This window comes from Mesocricetus auratus, unplaced genomic scaffold (genome assembly GCF_017639785.1).
Source record: "Mesocricetus auratus isolate SY011 unplaced genomic scaffold, BCM_Maur_2.0 Super-Scaffold_100004, whole genome shotgun sequence".
In the NCBI taxonomy this organism is placed as follows: domain Eukaryota; kingdom Metazoa; phylum Chordata; class Mammalia; order Rodentia; family Cricetidae; genus Mesocricetus; species Mesocricetus auratus.
In genome coordinates this window covers 18,378,996-18,391,954 of record NW_024429189.1, presented here as the reverse complement: position 1 = coordinate 18,391,954, position 12,959 = coordinate 18,378,996, and the positions used below count along the sequence as shown (strand labels likewise).

Genomic DNA, 12,959 nt, shown 5'->3' with positions numbered 1-12,959 from the left:
TTGCTTTACATTCTTAAAGGAGGTACCTTTATAAGTTCCTGAGAACCATGGGTAGAAGTTGGATGATTGCATGTGAAATGACATGCTTTTATTGTTGAAGTTCTTGAAGGCTTCTGACCCATAAAGTTTGTTTTATATTGATGTCTGAAGGTGCTGTGTAACTTCACCCTTTGAATTTGGATAGTTGTATCCTAACTTTTACTATGTCTTTCTAAAATACTCTGGTTTAAATTCAAAATTTTCCCATACAAGATGTGCACTGCTATTAAATATATTCTAAACTGTTTTTATTCTCTTAGATGCTGTTATATATGAAACTTCGTAATTTCATCTTTGTTTAAGTTATAGTTCATAGAAATGCAGTTAATACTAATGTATTGCAGAACTCAATTACATATTACTGTTTTTTGGAGTTTTCTTACATTCAGCATTATGTGTTGTCTTTAAATGGGGGAAGTTTTACTTTCTCCTTTCTAACTTGAATGTGCTTGCCTTGGTGATGGAAAGTCCATGCTGGGGATATCACCAGAGCTTTGAGCATGCAAGACAAGTACTATCCTGAGCCATTTGCTTCTGATGGGTAGCAAAGAGAGAAAGAACATTCAGTCCTCCACCCTACTTTGATGATGCCTTTACCAATCTGAGCAAGTCCTTTTATATTCTTAGTTTGTTAAGTATTCTTATATTAAATGCTAGATATTATCTTAAAAGCACAGTGTATTTCAAATACTAAATGTATAAGTATGTGTGCTTCCCCTAAGAAATCTTATAATCCATGATATTCTGCCCTACCATGTATATGGGTTGACCGCAGCCACATTTACTTTTAAAAATCAATGATAGATTTTGACAGACTTAAAAAGAGCCTCTTTTCTTACTTTGTATTATGTATGTGTATGTTGGGCAGTAATGGATGCTAAGTATCTTCCTTTATCATTCTCCATGGTGCTATTAAATGAGGTCTCTTGTTGGACATGGAGCGTGCCAATTGGCTAGACTGACTGGCCATCAAGCTCCATATTCTCCTGTCTCTGCATTCCATGCCTACAGGTACAAGCCTGGCTTTTTATGGAGATGTTGAGAACCTGAAATCATGTACCCATGCTTGCACAGCAGACAATTTACCAGCTGAGCCATCTACTCAACCCCAACCTCACTTTTCTTTTTTAAGAAAAAAATACTGCTTAAAAGATAGTGTTTTTATATGTGAATAGTTCTTCCATGAGTTGATTCTAAATACCTGTTTAACCTACATTCCAATTACTTTGGAAATTTTTAGTCTTCTTTCATTTCTTTTTTCCTATTCCCAACTTTGTGTTTATTTATAGTTTCCTATCCAATAAATTTTAATGAGGTTTTCTTTTATTTAAGGAAAGAGTTAAAGTTTGTGTTTATTTCTGATGATCTTAACCAAGTAGAGGAATAGATATAATTCATTAATTCTTTAGTTATCTGTGGTCCATTTTAGTGATTAATGGGTGTTAATTATTACCTGCATAATTCCTATATTGCATTATAGATAACTTCAAAATAGGCCTGACCCAAAAGTATTAATACTCTCTTATTTAGATGTTAAGATCTGGAAAAGACTTGACTTTTTAATGGTCACTTAAATGACTTTGGCACCAATCCCATTTCTGTTTGTGCTTCATCTAAAATAATAAACACGTGAATCATTTTTTTCCTTCTATACATGTAAAAAAAAATCACATTTTATCTTTGGTATTTTATAGTGTGACAACTTGGTCTGAGATAAGCAAATCTTCTTAGCCAGCTACCAGAGGATTACCCCTGAATGACTACTGTATTAGTGCCAGATCCAGAAAAGGAGTAACTTTACAATGGCTTGCTTTTTAAGAGTACTTGATTATTTTGACTTTTTTTTTCCAATTAAGTCTAAGACAATAATTCTAAGACGAATTTAAAAACAGCTACTTTTAACTAATTATTTTTTTGTTTTTTTTAGTTTGCTCCAATGATGTCTTACTTTTCTGTTTCTTGTTCACTTATTTAAATATTTATTTGTTTTTGCAGTTATAGTGGTAGAAACCAGGGTCTGGACATATATGATAAACAGTAGGTTTATCATAGAACTACATTCATGGGCCAGATAAGTTACTTAGTTAAATGTCATTTCTGTGACATAAACACTGGCTTTTAGGTTGATCTAGTACTGTTTTGTAGTTTTTAATTTGAACTTGTCATTTCTGCCTTTTTACAGTATATTTTTAAATCAATATCCTCGTAATATTTCTGTGCTTGAAATCTAGTGGGTATTTAAAATTACATGAATCTTTTAAGCTTAGTTTTATGCAGAATCCTGACTTTAAGGCAGGTACAGATTAATAGTGACTAAGTTAAGCCATTTTAAATGTGTTAGTCTCTAGAGAGACTATAGACTGTGTAATTGCACTGGCATTAACTATTGGATTGGATTGCATTGTTACATTTCTTGTAGTCTTTGCTCTTTGGATGACATTGTACACAAAGGAAAAAACTTAGTCATTCATGTACATTGGAATAGCCTTCGAGTTGGTTATACATTGAGATAGTTCTCCCATTTAATGACATGTTCCCAACCAAATTCTCATTATTTATCTGAGAATTCATAAGTGAAGAATCGAGTTTTGTAACTCATAAAAATGATGCCATAGCACTATTTCCTGACTGCTACAAATAAACTTTCATTTTTACTGCATGTGTAATATTTTAATTTTGTGGATCTTATGTTATCAGGTACAAAGAATTTTACGTGAAAGATTTTGTCATCAGAGTCCACATAGTAACTTATTTGGAGTGGAAGTACAATACAAGTAAGTCTAGCTGTTAGTTCCTCTATTATAAATATATTTACATTTACTTTCCAAGTTTTGTAAATCCTAGTCATACACAGATTTTTATCTTAAATAATGATGTTGAAGTTATGTTTTATTTATAGAAATGTTGAATATTAAGAAACAAGAACACATACAAGTACTTATAGTGGAATGGTCCCTTAGTACTTCTTTTCTGTCTATTATCATTCTGACATTCTTATCTTTAATACCTGGCAGCCAGTTAAGTTACTGATGACTAAAATGCTAGCAAAAATAGTTTTCTCTAAGCCCAGGGGACCTGAAAATTACCATAATTATTGTCTCTTATCCTCTACCACTATCAAACTAATAAATTCCAACCTTCCTGGGTTTCCTCTTCAGGTCTCTAGAAAGTCTCAACTGGACTATGATCCTTTCTCTGTATTCTGTACTGGAAAATTTAGATTCTCACAGCCTAAAGAGTCCAAAGGAGAGAATGTGCACCTTCGAATTTAGCTTTTTAAAGGTTTGATTCAGTAAATTATTACACTGTCATTTTTAAGTTTTTCATCTTTTTGTGTCATTTTAGGCATTTAATTGAGCTACTCAAAAGAACTGCTATCAATGGAGAGAGTAACTCTGTACTTATTGTTGGACCAAGAGGATCAGGAAAAACCATGGTAAAGAATTAGGTTTTTCATGTATCATTGCTTTAATAGACATTTGACGTTTCTTACATCAGATGACACTGAAAATGTTTTTCATTTCATTATGTTGCAACATTCTGTGTTTTCTATACCTTTTAAATTGCAAAACATATGCAGAAATCTTGCAAATTTAGGATGTGGTATTGAAATTGATCATGCTTTTTTTAAACTTATCTTTCCTCACAGTGACAAGTTTTTATTTTTTCTCAATATTGGTTCTGTCGTTGTCTTTTGTCCTTTGTGTTATATTAAAGACTGCCAGTTGACAAATAAGCAGTACTGATCTACTGATCATATACCGCCCGTGTGTGTGTGTCTGTGTCTGTGTCTGTGTACTCATAATGTCATGGTGTATATAGAGTCAGAGGATAAATTTTGTATTGATCCTTGGTCCTTGTGCTCCACCTAATTTGAGACTGGGGGTGATCTTCTTTCATGTTCTCTGCACAGTATATTTTCCCATAATCTTTCAGCAATTCTATTGTCTCCTCCCATTGGCACTGGGAGTTTAAATACATGCTACCACACATGGGTTCTGAGGATCCCAACTCAGGACCACATGCTTACGGTAGACACATTATCCTCCGTGTCATCTCTTCCCAGACCTGTGCTCTTTTTAAGTATTCTTTACTTCCCCACCTAATAGTTTACTCTTTTACAGTTTATAATTAACTTTTAATCAAATCTTTCATATGTACTCAACTTCAATATTTATGTCATACTTTCCTCTTTATCATATTTGGTTAGGTAACCTCAGAAAAAAATGCTTGCCCCTAACACATTTGTTACTTTTGTGCAGTATAGGAAATAAATTATATACATCTACATTTGAGTGTGTTAATATTTACTTTTAAGGTGCTTAACTGTATAAATTATACTTTTCTTGTATTTTATAATACCAAATAAATTTGTTACATGAATTTTAGTTTCTTACTTAATATTCTTTTAAATTAGTAAATTGAAATTAATGTCTATTTTTTAAGGCAGTATGTGTTGGTTCTATATTATATAAGATGAGGAAATTAGGGGGTTTTTGCTACTATTTCTGTTGTATAAAGCACATAAATTGGTTATAATAACTTATGTACTGTTTCAAGAATTTTCACATTTCTTGTAAGTTTTTTTTGACTCTACTTGCTTTGGTCCTTGTGTTCAATTTTAGTTTTCTTTTGCAAGTGGCTTAGTGAAATTTGGGGGTGTTTTTGTTTGTTTTTTTAACAAGAGGACTATGTAAATAATTTGTGCTTTTGGTTGTTTTACATAACTTCCTGAATGTCTGGGGATAATATTATTGCTCGTAAATTTTGGGTTTTTTTTTTTGTTGTTGTTGTTGTTGTTATTGTTGTTTTCTTCCTCCTCTTAGAATTACATGATTTTCCTTAATTTTTGTTTTATGGGAAAAACCCTGGGACTTGATTTTCTTTTTTTACTTTAGCAATTTTTGGTTATGTAAGTGGCTAAGTTAGAGAATCAGACATCTCAGACCTCCATGGGTTACTAGGACATTATTTACTCTTCCTTTATGCTTATTGTGAGTCATATACCATCATAACAGTAGTGAACAAATGCAAGGGAGTGAATCTGTGTAGATTATGTCAGTAGAAGAGTACCCAAGTTCCCTCAATGCATTTATGAAATGAAAATTTTATTAATGTCTATTCTTTGAAGAATATGAAATGTTTTCTAATAGTATGATTCATTAATGGAAACATAAAATGGCAAACAAATAAAATGTAAATGTCAGTGATATATATGAGACAGGAGGCAGCACTCAATTCAATACTTTTTAAAAATATGTTGAAAGTAGTGTTTTAAGGGAACAAGTTTGTATCATATACAGATATTCTTGTGATAGACTTTGACCTGATCCAAAGGCAGAAAACACCTTCTTACCCATGATGTGTTTTTTACTGTTACTTCTCAGCTGGGCTACAATAGTAGTTGGACAGTTGTACCTGAAAGACTTGGTTTTGAAGAGATCTAGATCTAGGTTACCTATGATTTAAAGTAGAATTCCCTGTACTTAAAAATCTATGTAGCTATATCAAAAGTAGTTTCTGTTTACTATCTGTTTCTTTTTTTGTGTGTGTGTGAAAACCAGCAACTTAAAATATATATAAAAATTTGCTGGTCCTTTTGCACAGTGTTGTTGTAACATAGATCATCAGCATATTGTAAATATAAATATGTTCTATTTCTAAAAATAGTTTACCAGTTATATTTCTGTCTTTGTTGAATGGTTTTTCTTTCTGTCTTTGCCTGTCTGTCTGCTCTAATTTAATTATATCTGTTTTCCTGGAGCACTTATGTTTTGAAAAGTCCTTATTTCTCATTTAAAAGATTCTAAGTTTTCCTTAATTTTCCTCATTTACAAATTTAATGGGTATGCAGTGATGATTGCAACAGTTGTATATGATGTTATGATAAAGCACCTCAAATGTTAGAAGAATACAAGTATGTGGCACAGAGCCATTATGCAGAAAATTTGAAGCCTGTAATTAAACATTTTGAGACATTGCAATATTTTGTGGGTATATTTTCATAGAAATTATTATTAGTAATCTTTTAAATGCAACCTTTTACTTTAAATCTTGTGTTGTTTTGTGGTGGTAGTTTTTGTTTGGATTCGTTTGTTGGTTGGTTTGTGAAACAGAATTTCATATAGCTCACGTTGCGAATCTTCTTGACCTTCAGTCTCTTATCCTCCGGCTCCTGAGTACTGTCATTACAGGCTTGTGTCACCACATCCAGCTAACTTTCATTAGTATGGTTTTTCTCTTTATTTAGCCATTTGCAAATACTTGCTTTTTTCTGCTTAACTAATTGTTCTTCCTTATTTCTTGACAAAATAATAAATTCTACATATTTAAACCTTTTAGCTATAAAGTGGTTTATTTATAAAACAACAGTGGCTTCATTTCATCCTTGCTATATTAAACATTTTACATATTTTTATATTTAGTTAATAAATCGTGCTTTGAAAGAACTCATGGAAATAAGAGAAGTGAGTGAAAATGTGTTACAAGTTCACCTAAATGGTGAGTGTATTATTATTTTCCCATTAAGAAATGATGCACACTACATAGATTTGCTTATTATGAAAGTAAAATCATTTGTGTTTTAAGTCTATTCAAATATTGTATTTTGAAACTTGTATGCAAGTTTAAGGACCTTTAGAAATTAATTAGAGGATAGTATATTATAACTTTTTTAAAAGTAGTTTTTTTTAAATAGTATTGTCTCAAAGGAATGGTTTTTTATCATTTTTTTAAAGGAATTAATATGAGCTAGCAGAATGATTGTTTTCTCTCTAGTTGAATATAAAAAGCATTAGACAACATATTTACCTGGAAAATAATTCATATTAAATACTTGCATCATTTTAATTAGATGCTTTTAATTGGGCTGTATTTCAGGACTGATGCAGATAAATGATAAAATTGCTCTGAAGGAGATCACAAGACAATTAAATCTAGAAAATGTAGTTGGAGATAAAGTCTTTGTAAGTATCATTTCAGATGTTTTATTTCTGGAAAGTTGGGAGAAACATTAGAAAAAACTGATTTTGTCATTAAAAGATATATTTAGTCATCAAGCATTTATTATTGGTTGAAGTAAAAGTTTTTAAGCAAGACTTGTGAAGTGGCATGGACAGAATGGATAGATGTTTGCTGAATTTAAAAATAGCATAGTGGTTTAGTTTATTACGTTGTTACTATGATTTGATTCCCTGTTGGGCTATTGAATGTCTCTCAATGTCAAGTTCTTGTATTAAGTAGATTTTATTTTCTACATTTTACAAGATTATTCTGAACAAGGGAGTAAGCATTAAATTTCCACTTGGTTAAATGTACTGGATGACGGGCTAGGTAGTCATGGTTCATGCCATTAATCCCAGCACGTGGGAGGCAGAGCAGGTGGCTCTCTGTGAGTTCGAGGCCAGCCTACAGAGCAAGTTCCAGGAGAGCTAGGGCAACATAGAGAAAGCCTGTCTCAAAAAAAAAAAAAAAAAAAACAATAAAATACTGGATGGTAATGTCCTATATGAATTGTTTCATATCCACAACTTACAGTGTTGTCTTGTAGTCTTTAGACACTAGTAGTGCTTCAGACTAATTTGAAGTGTTCAGATCTCTCATTAAACTGCTTCTCTGTTTACCTAACTTGCATGACTTAAAGAAAACAAGAGTAATCCACGTCCTTATGTACTATCCTGAGACTGCATATGCAGCCGAGATAATATCCCAAGTCCATTTTCTGTCCACTACTGTTCCTGTAAGTGCTGTCACTCTTACCTTATCACTGTTTGCTCTGTGCTGCAATATGAGCATAGCCGTGCATACTTCTTTTTTTTTATCTTATTTTATGTTTTTTTACATTCCGATACCAGTTTTCCCTCCTTCCTCTCCTCCCTCTCCTCCTACCAACCCCCCATCTCCCATCTGCTCCTCGGAGAGGGTAAGTCCTCCCCTAGGAAGTCTTTAATAAGTCTGTCCCATCATCTCTTTGAGGCAGAACCAAGGCACCGCTCCCCCCGCACCCCCTGTGTCTAGGTTGAGTAAAGTATCTCTCCATATAGAATGTGTTGCACTTAGTCAGTTTGTGCCTTAGAGTTAGATCTTGGACCCACCACCAGTGGCCTCATATATTCTCCCATTCGCACCCTTGTCACCTATATTAAGGGAGTCTAGTTTGGTCTTAGTGGGCACACTTCTTAGTATCTGGGAATTGCATTCTCTCAGCAGAGAAAAGTTGCGCCAACTGTATGCTCTCCTTCTCTGCTTTGCAAGTTGTGGAAGAGGAAAGTCAAAGTGTTCCTTTTTTATAAGTACTATGCTCTACCTTCTATTTAGAATATACCTCTAAGCTAGTAGCTTACTATTTGATCAAAAAGAGTTCCTATTAGCTTTTAATTTCCAAATGATCTGGAAAGTTATTTCTAATGTTTCTGAATGGACATATTGGTACTGTGTTTGGGTGAACTAATGGAACTGACAGTTGTTTTACTATCCTAATCATTGCTGTTATTGTCAGCATAAGAGAGTCAATCCTTTGTTCTTGTTTAGGTCCTGCATCTGTATGCAACCAACTGCAAACTGAAGATATTCAAGGAAAAAAAATTGTGTTCATACTGAACCTGTACAGACTTTGCACTCTGTTATTATTTCCTAAACAGTTCATTACCAGAACTAATATGTCTAGATAACATTCTAGTTTGCTCTCTGTTGTTCTGGTAAGCATAGTAACTATGGTAGGCTATTCAGATGACTCTGTGGGTAGAGGTGCTTGCTAACCAGCTTGGCAAACTAAGTTCAGTTTATTAGAAACTACTTAAAGGCGGAAAAATAGTTAACTCCTGCAAGTTGTCCTCTGACCTCCAAAAGTGCTGCACAGACACGCAAACAAAATAAATAAATGTAAAAAAAATTACAAATGTTTATGCTTTATCAGATTCTTTCAGTTGGAAAACAAACCAGAAGTTTCTCTTCTCTTTTTGTAGCATCTCAAATTTAAAGTTCACTTTTTCCTTAAAACATGTGAATGAGGGGATGGGACTTAATGGTAAGGAGCACTTGCTGCTCTTCTGGAGGACATGAGTTTGGTTTCAGCATCCATGCTATTAGGAGGTTCACAACTGATTCTGACTCCAGGTCAGGAACCTAGCACTCTGGCCTTTATGCCATACCTCATGTACACATACCCACATGCAGACAGACACATACTCACCCCTAATTAGAAATAAATCTTTACAAAAAGATTTGAAATATCTAAATAAAAGACAAACTTACTAACTTTAATAAGAAAATATTTTAAGGGAGTTTCTACTCCAGTTCTGGAAAATCTAGGTAATTTAACCATTACTCTAGATTTCTTCGAGAATGTTTAAATTATGTCCAAAAGTATTTTATATGTATGTCAAATAAACAGAAAAATTTGATTTAACAAACACAGAGTTGTTAAGGTATTCATAAGTAAAAATACTGTGTTTAATATTTTAAGCAATTCTTTTCTTTTTGGATTTGATTTTAATTTGTACTGTTTTTTAGTGGTACATATTCTGAGTAGAAATATATTGTGTTTAAAGATATCAAATGGAATATATTTCTAGTTCCCAACTATATTCAGAATCTAGCCCTCCAAAAACTACACTCTTCTAAAATTTCTACCAGTATTGCACAGAAAATATGAAGTTTCACATGTAACATAGTGCTATCATTTTCTGAGCTTTACTTTTCCTATTTTGGTATTTAAGTTATAGATAACTAATGTGGATATACTCAACTGAGAATTTATTCAATGACTAGTTTCCTAGTAAAAGCAATGTATTATTTTTTGCAAACATCTTTAAAATTCAGCCTTTTTCATGTTACTAAGACTCAGTCTTTCTATATTTTTGTTATTTAGGGAAGCTTTGCTGAAAACCTTTCATTTCTTCTGGAAGCTTTAAAAAAAGGTACATGTTAAGATATTTGTAAAAAATTGAAATTCAGAATTATCAAAAGAATTTTGAACTATAGTCTTCTCTGATGATTTAAATATTAAAAGCTTTTAGTGGCCCCCCAAAAAAAGGATATGAGAATTAAACTAATAAGCTAATGGCCACGGTAGTGCCATGACTGTAATGATTTCAGTATTCGCTATTTTTCTTTCAGTCAGCTGCCACACATCATTGGTGTACTTATAAATGCAGCTTTTTATGGATAAAATCAGTATCAGTGAGATGGCATAACAAGTAATTGTGCATCCCACACAGGCTTGACAACCTGAGTGTGCTCCCAGAACTGAAGATATAGGGTGAAAACTGACTTCTGAAAATTATCCTCTTGCTTCTGCATATGCCGTAACGCCCTAGAACCTGCACACATGCATATCCTGACACTAACAATAAAACTTACTTCTGAAGGTTATATATCCTCTGATTTCCACATGTGCACATAACCTGCTAGAGCCTGTACACACACATACCACCCTCTGACATCAGCACTAGTAATAAGTAAAATATAAAAGAACTGTAATTACTCACCTGTAATCATAGCACTTGGTAGATTAAATTAGGAAGAATATGAGCTCAAGGACGGTATGAATAAGACCATGTCTCAGACAAACAAGAATAAAATCATTTTGCCTGTTACTTAATAATTATGGTTGTTTAAATTCTTTTTTGTAAAGAGATTGTAAATGTTAAATAATTATTTATGTGTCTTTGTCCAGTTAATTATAATGAGTTGAAATTTGGATTAAAATGTACTATTTTGAAAAGAGTATTGCTTAAGTGTCTTTGAAACATATTTGAGAATCCTTTTTCTTCCTAGAGTTCAGAAACAGTAATTTCATCTTTAGTAGCTTGTAGAACAGAAGCCAATATCAGTTTCATTTGTATAATTTTGTTATTTAATTTGCATACCTTGGTTTGTGGTGATGGCTATTTGTTTGATGTTTTGACTGACCATTGTTATTTCTTACTGACACTTCACCTTATTTTGGTGCTGTTTATCTATTACCATTTTATAGAACTTCTTATGCCTTAAATTTTGTTTGTACTTATTAAGTGAATAAAAGTTTTAAGTTTGTACATTACTTTTACCTAAAAGATATGTTTGTCTCCTTCAAATTATAAAATCTTGCACCAATATTCCCTTTTAATACACATACTTCTAAATGTAATTTGGTTGGATTTTTTTTTTTTCTTGAGACAGTATCTGATGTGGCCTAGGCTGTCCTTGGCTGCACTTTATAGCTAAGGCTGACTCTTAAAACTACTTTATCATCAGCATCTACCCTCCAGATTGTTAGGATTGCTTGTATATGCCAGCAAGGCCACAGATTTATTTTTATATGCAGTGATTTGATGTTGAGTAAACCATTTTCCTTATTGAGATACTGGCATTCTTTTATAAATACTGTTTCTTTACTATTTCCTAATTCTGCTTTGTTTTAGTGTTTGTTCTTTTTTGTTGTTTTGTTTTCTTGCCAAAATTAAATCGTTTAAGCTCAGGTTGTTTTGTTTTGTTTTATTAGCTGGGTAAATAAATAAATCTCTTAATCTTTGCCTTAAAAATAAATGTAAATTATTCCTAAAATTTTAATGATTGGAAGAAAATGTATTGAGTGCTACTGAACATTACCTGATTGAAATATTGAAACTTGTAGTTAAAGTAATTTTAGTGTTTTTTTTTTTTTTATTGAACTTCATTTTCTAATTGGGTATTTGTTGAAAAAACTTTAAATAGGAAGGTGCATTGTCCATTTCTCTACTAGCTAAAAATGTCTCTTTTGCAACAGTTTTTATTCATTATTGACTACTTTATATTCTCTAAGTGTTTTGATGGTATTAAAAAGTCATCTTTGTAATTATTAAGGAACTACACTTACATAATTATAAAGCTGTTTTGCGAATGACTTTTTCAGCTTTCCTCATCAAACTGCTAGACTCCTGAAACTAGTCTACTTTAGAACAAAAAGTTATCTTTGTCCTGTAGATACCTTTATATGAGTGAGTGAGCCTGCATTTGTAAGTGCCCTGCTCTGAGTAGTTTGTGTTGAGTTTAATTTTAAACTGAAGTATTTCATTTTGGACATAAAAGAAAGGTTGATATAATTTCTTGTTAATCTGAAACTGTCGTTTTTTTTCTTAGGTGACCGTGCCAGCAGTTGCCCGGTGATCTTCATATTGGATGAATTTGATCTTTTTGCTCATCAGAAAAACCAGACCCTCCTTTATAATCTTTTTGACATTTCTCAATCTGCACAGACACCAGTAGCAGTTATTGGTCTTACATGCAGATTGGTAAGTCTTTTCATTAAAAATAAAAATGCAAACTTACTTGAAGTAAGTTTTAAGATACTTTGAAAATTATCTTTCTTTAATTCTTTATACCTTGACCCTGCTTTTTACTTGAGGAAAACAAGGAAAGAATTGATATATACACTATAAGGTTTAGTCCTACCAATGAAATCATGGAATAAAACCTACAAATACTAATAAGTGAGAGTTCTACTATAACGAGTAAAGAAACAGTTAAGTAATACCAGTATTATTTTATAAAGATGGGTATTTTTTACTTCATCATACACGATTACTTTCATACTTTGATATAACTTACTAAGAATATATATCTAGATATATATCAATCTTTAACAACTGTAGAATGGGTTCATTGATTGACTTGTGTTTTAAAATGATCTCACTTCCATTCTAAGTATTGAGAATGTTATATAGCTATATGAGTCTTTTTGTTCTTTACCTTTTTTTTTAATGTCTAGTCATGAGAATTGAACCCTAAAACTTTATACATAATAGGCAAACAGTCTTTCTTACCACTGAATTATACTCAGTGCTTTAATATAAAAATCTCACTTGTTTCTCAGACTGTCCTTGAACTCAAAAATCTCAGGCAATTTAGGTTTCTCTTGAGTGGCACAAATTACAGGATTATACTACCAGGGTCATGAAGAT

The 12,959-nt window shown here is 32.3% G+C and overlaps 1 protein-coding gene across 3 annotated transcripts in view; it reads left to right on the top strand.

The window, feature by feature from the left end:
* Orc4 (origin recognition complex subunit 4) overlaps nt 1-12,959 on the top strand; it is a 35,059-nt gene that overhangs the window by 7,899 nt on the left and 14,201 nt on the right. For all 3 annotated transcript variants that reach the window (XM_013112603.3, XM_013112605.3, XM_013112604.3), the window contains exons 3-8: nt 2,737-2,813; nt 3,385-3,475; nt 6,465-6,540; nt 6,919-7,004; nt 9,908-9,956; nt 12,139-12,290. In XM_013112603.3, coding sequence (XP_012968057.1) covers nt 2,737-2,813; nt 3,385-3,475; nt 6,465-6,540; nt 6,919-7,004; nt 9,908-9,956; nt 12,139-12,290 — 531 coding nt within the window. The remainder of the gene's footprint in view (nt 1-2,736; nt 2,814-3,384; nt 3,476-6,464; nt 6,541-6,918; nt 7,005-9,907; nt 9,957-12,138; nt 12,291-12,959) is intronic.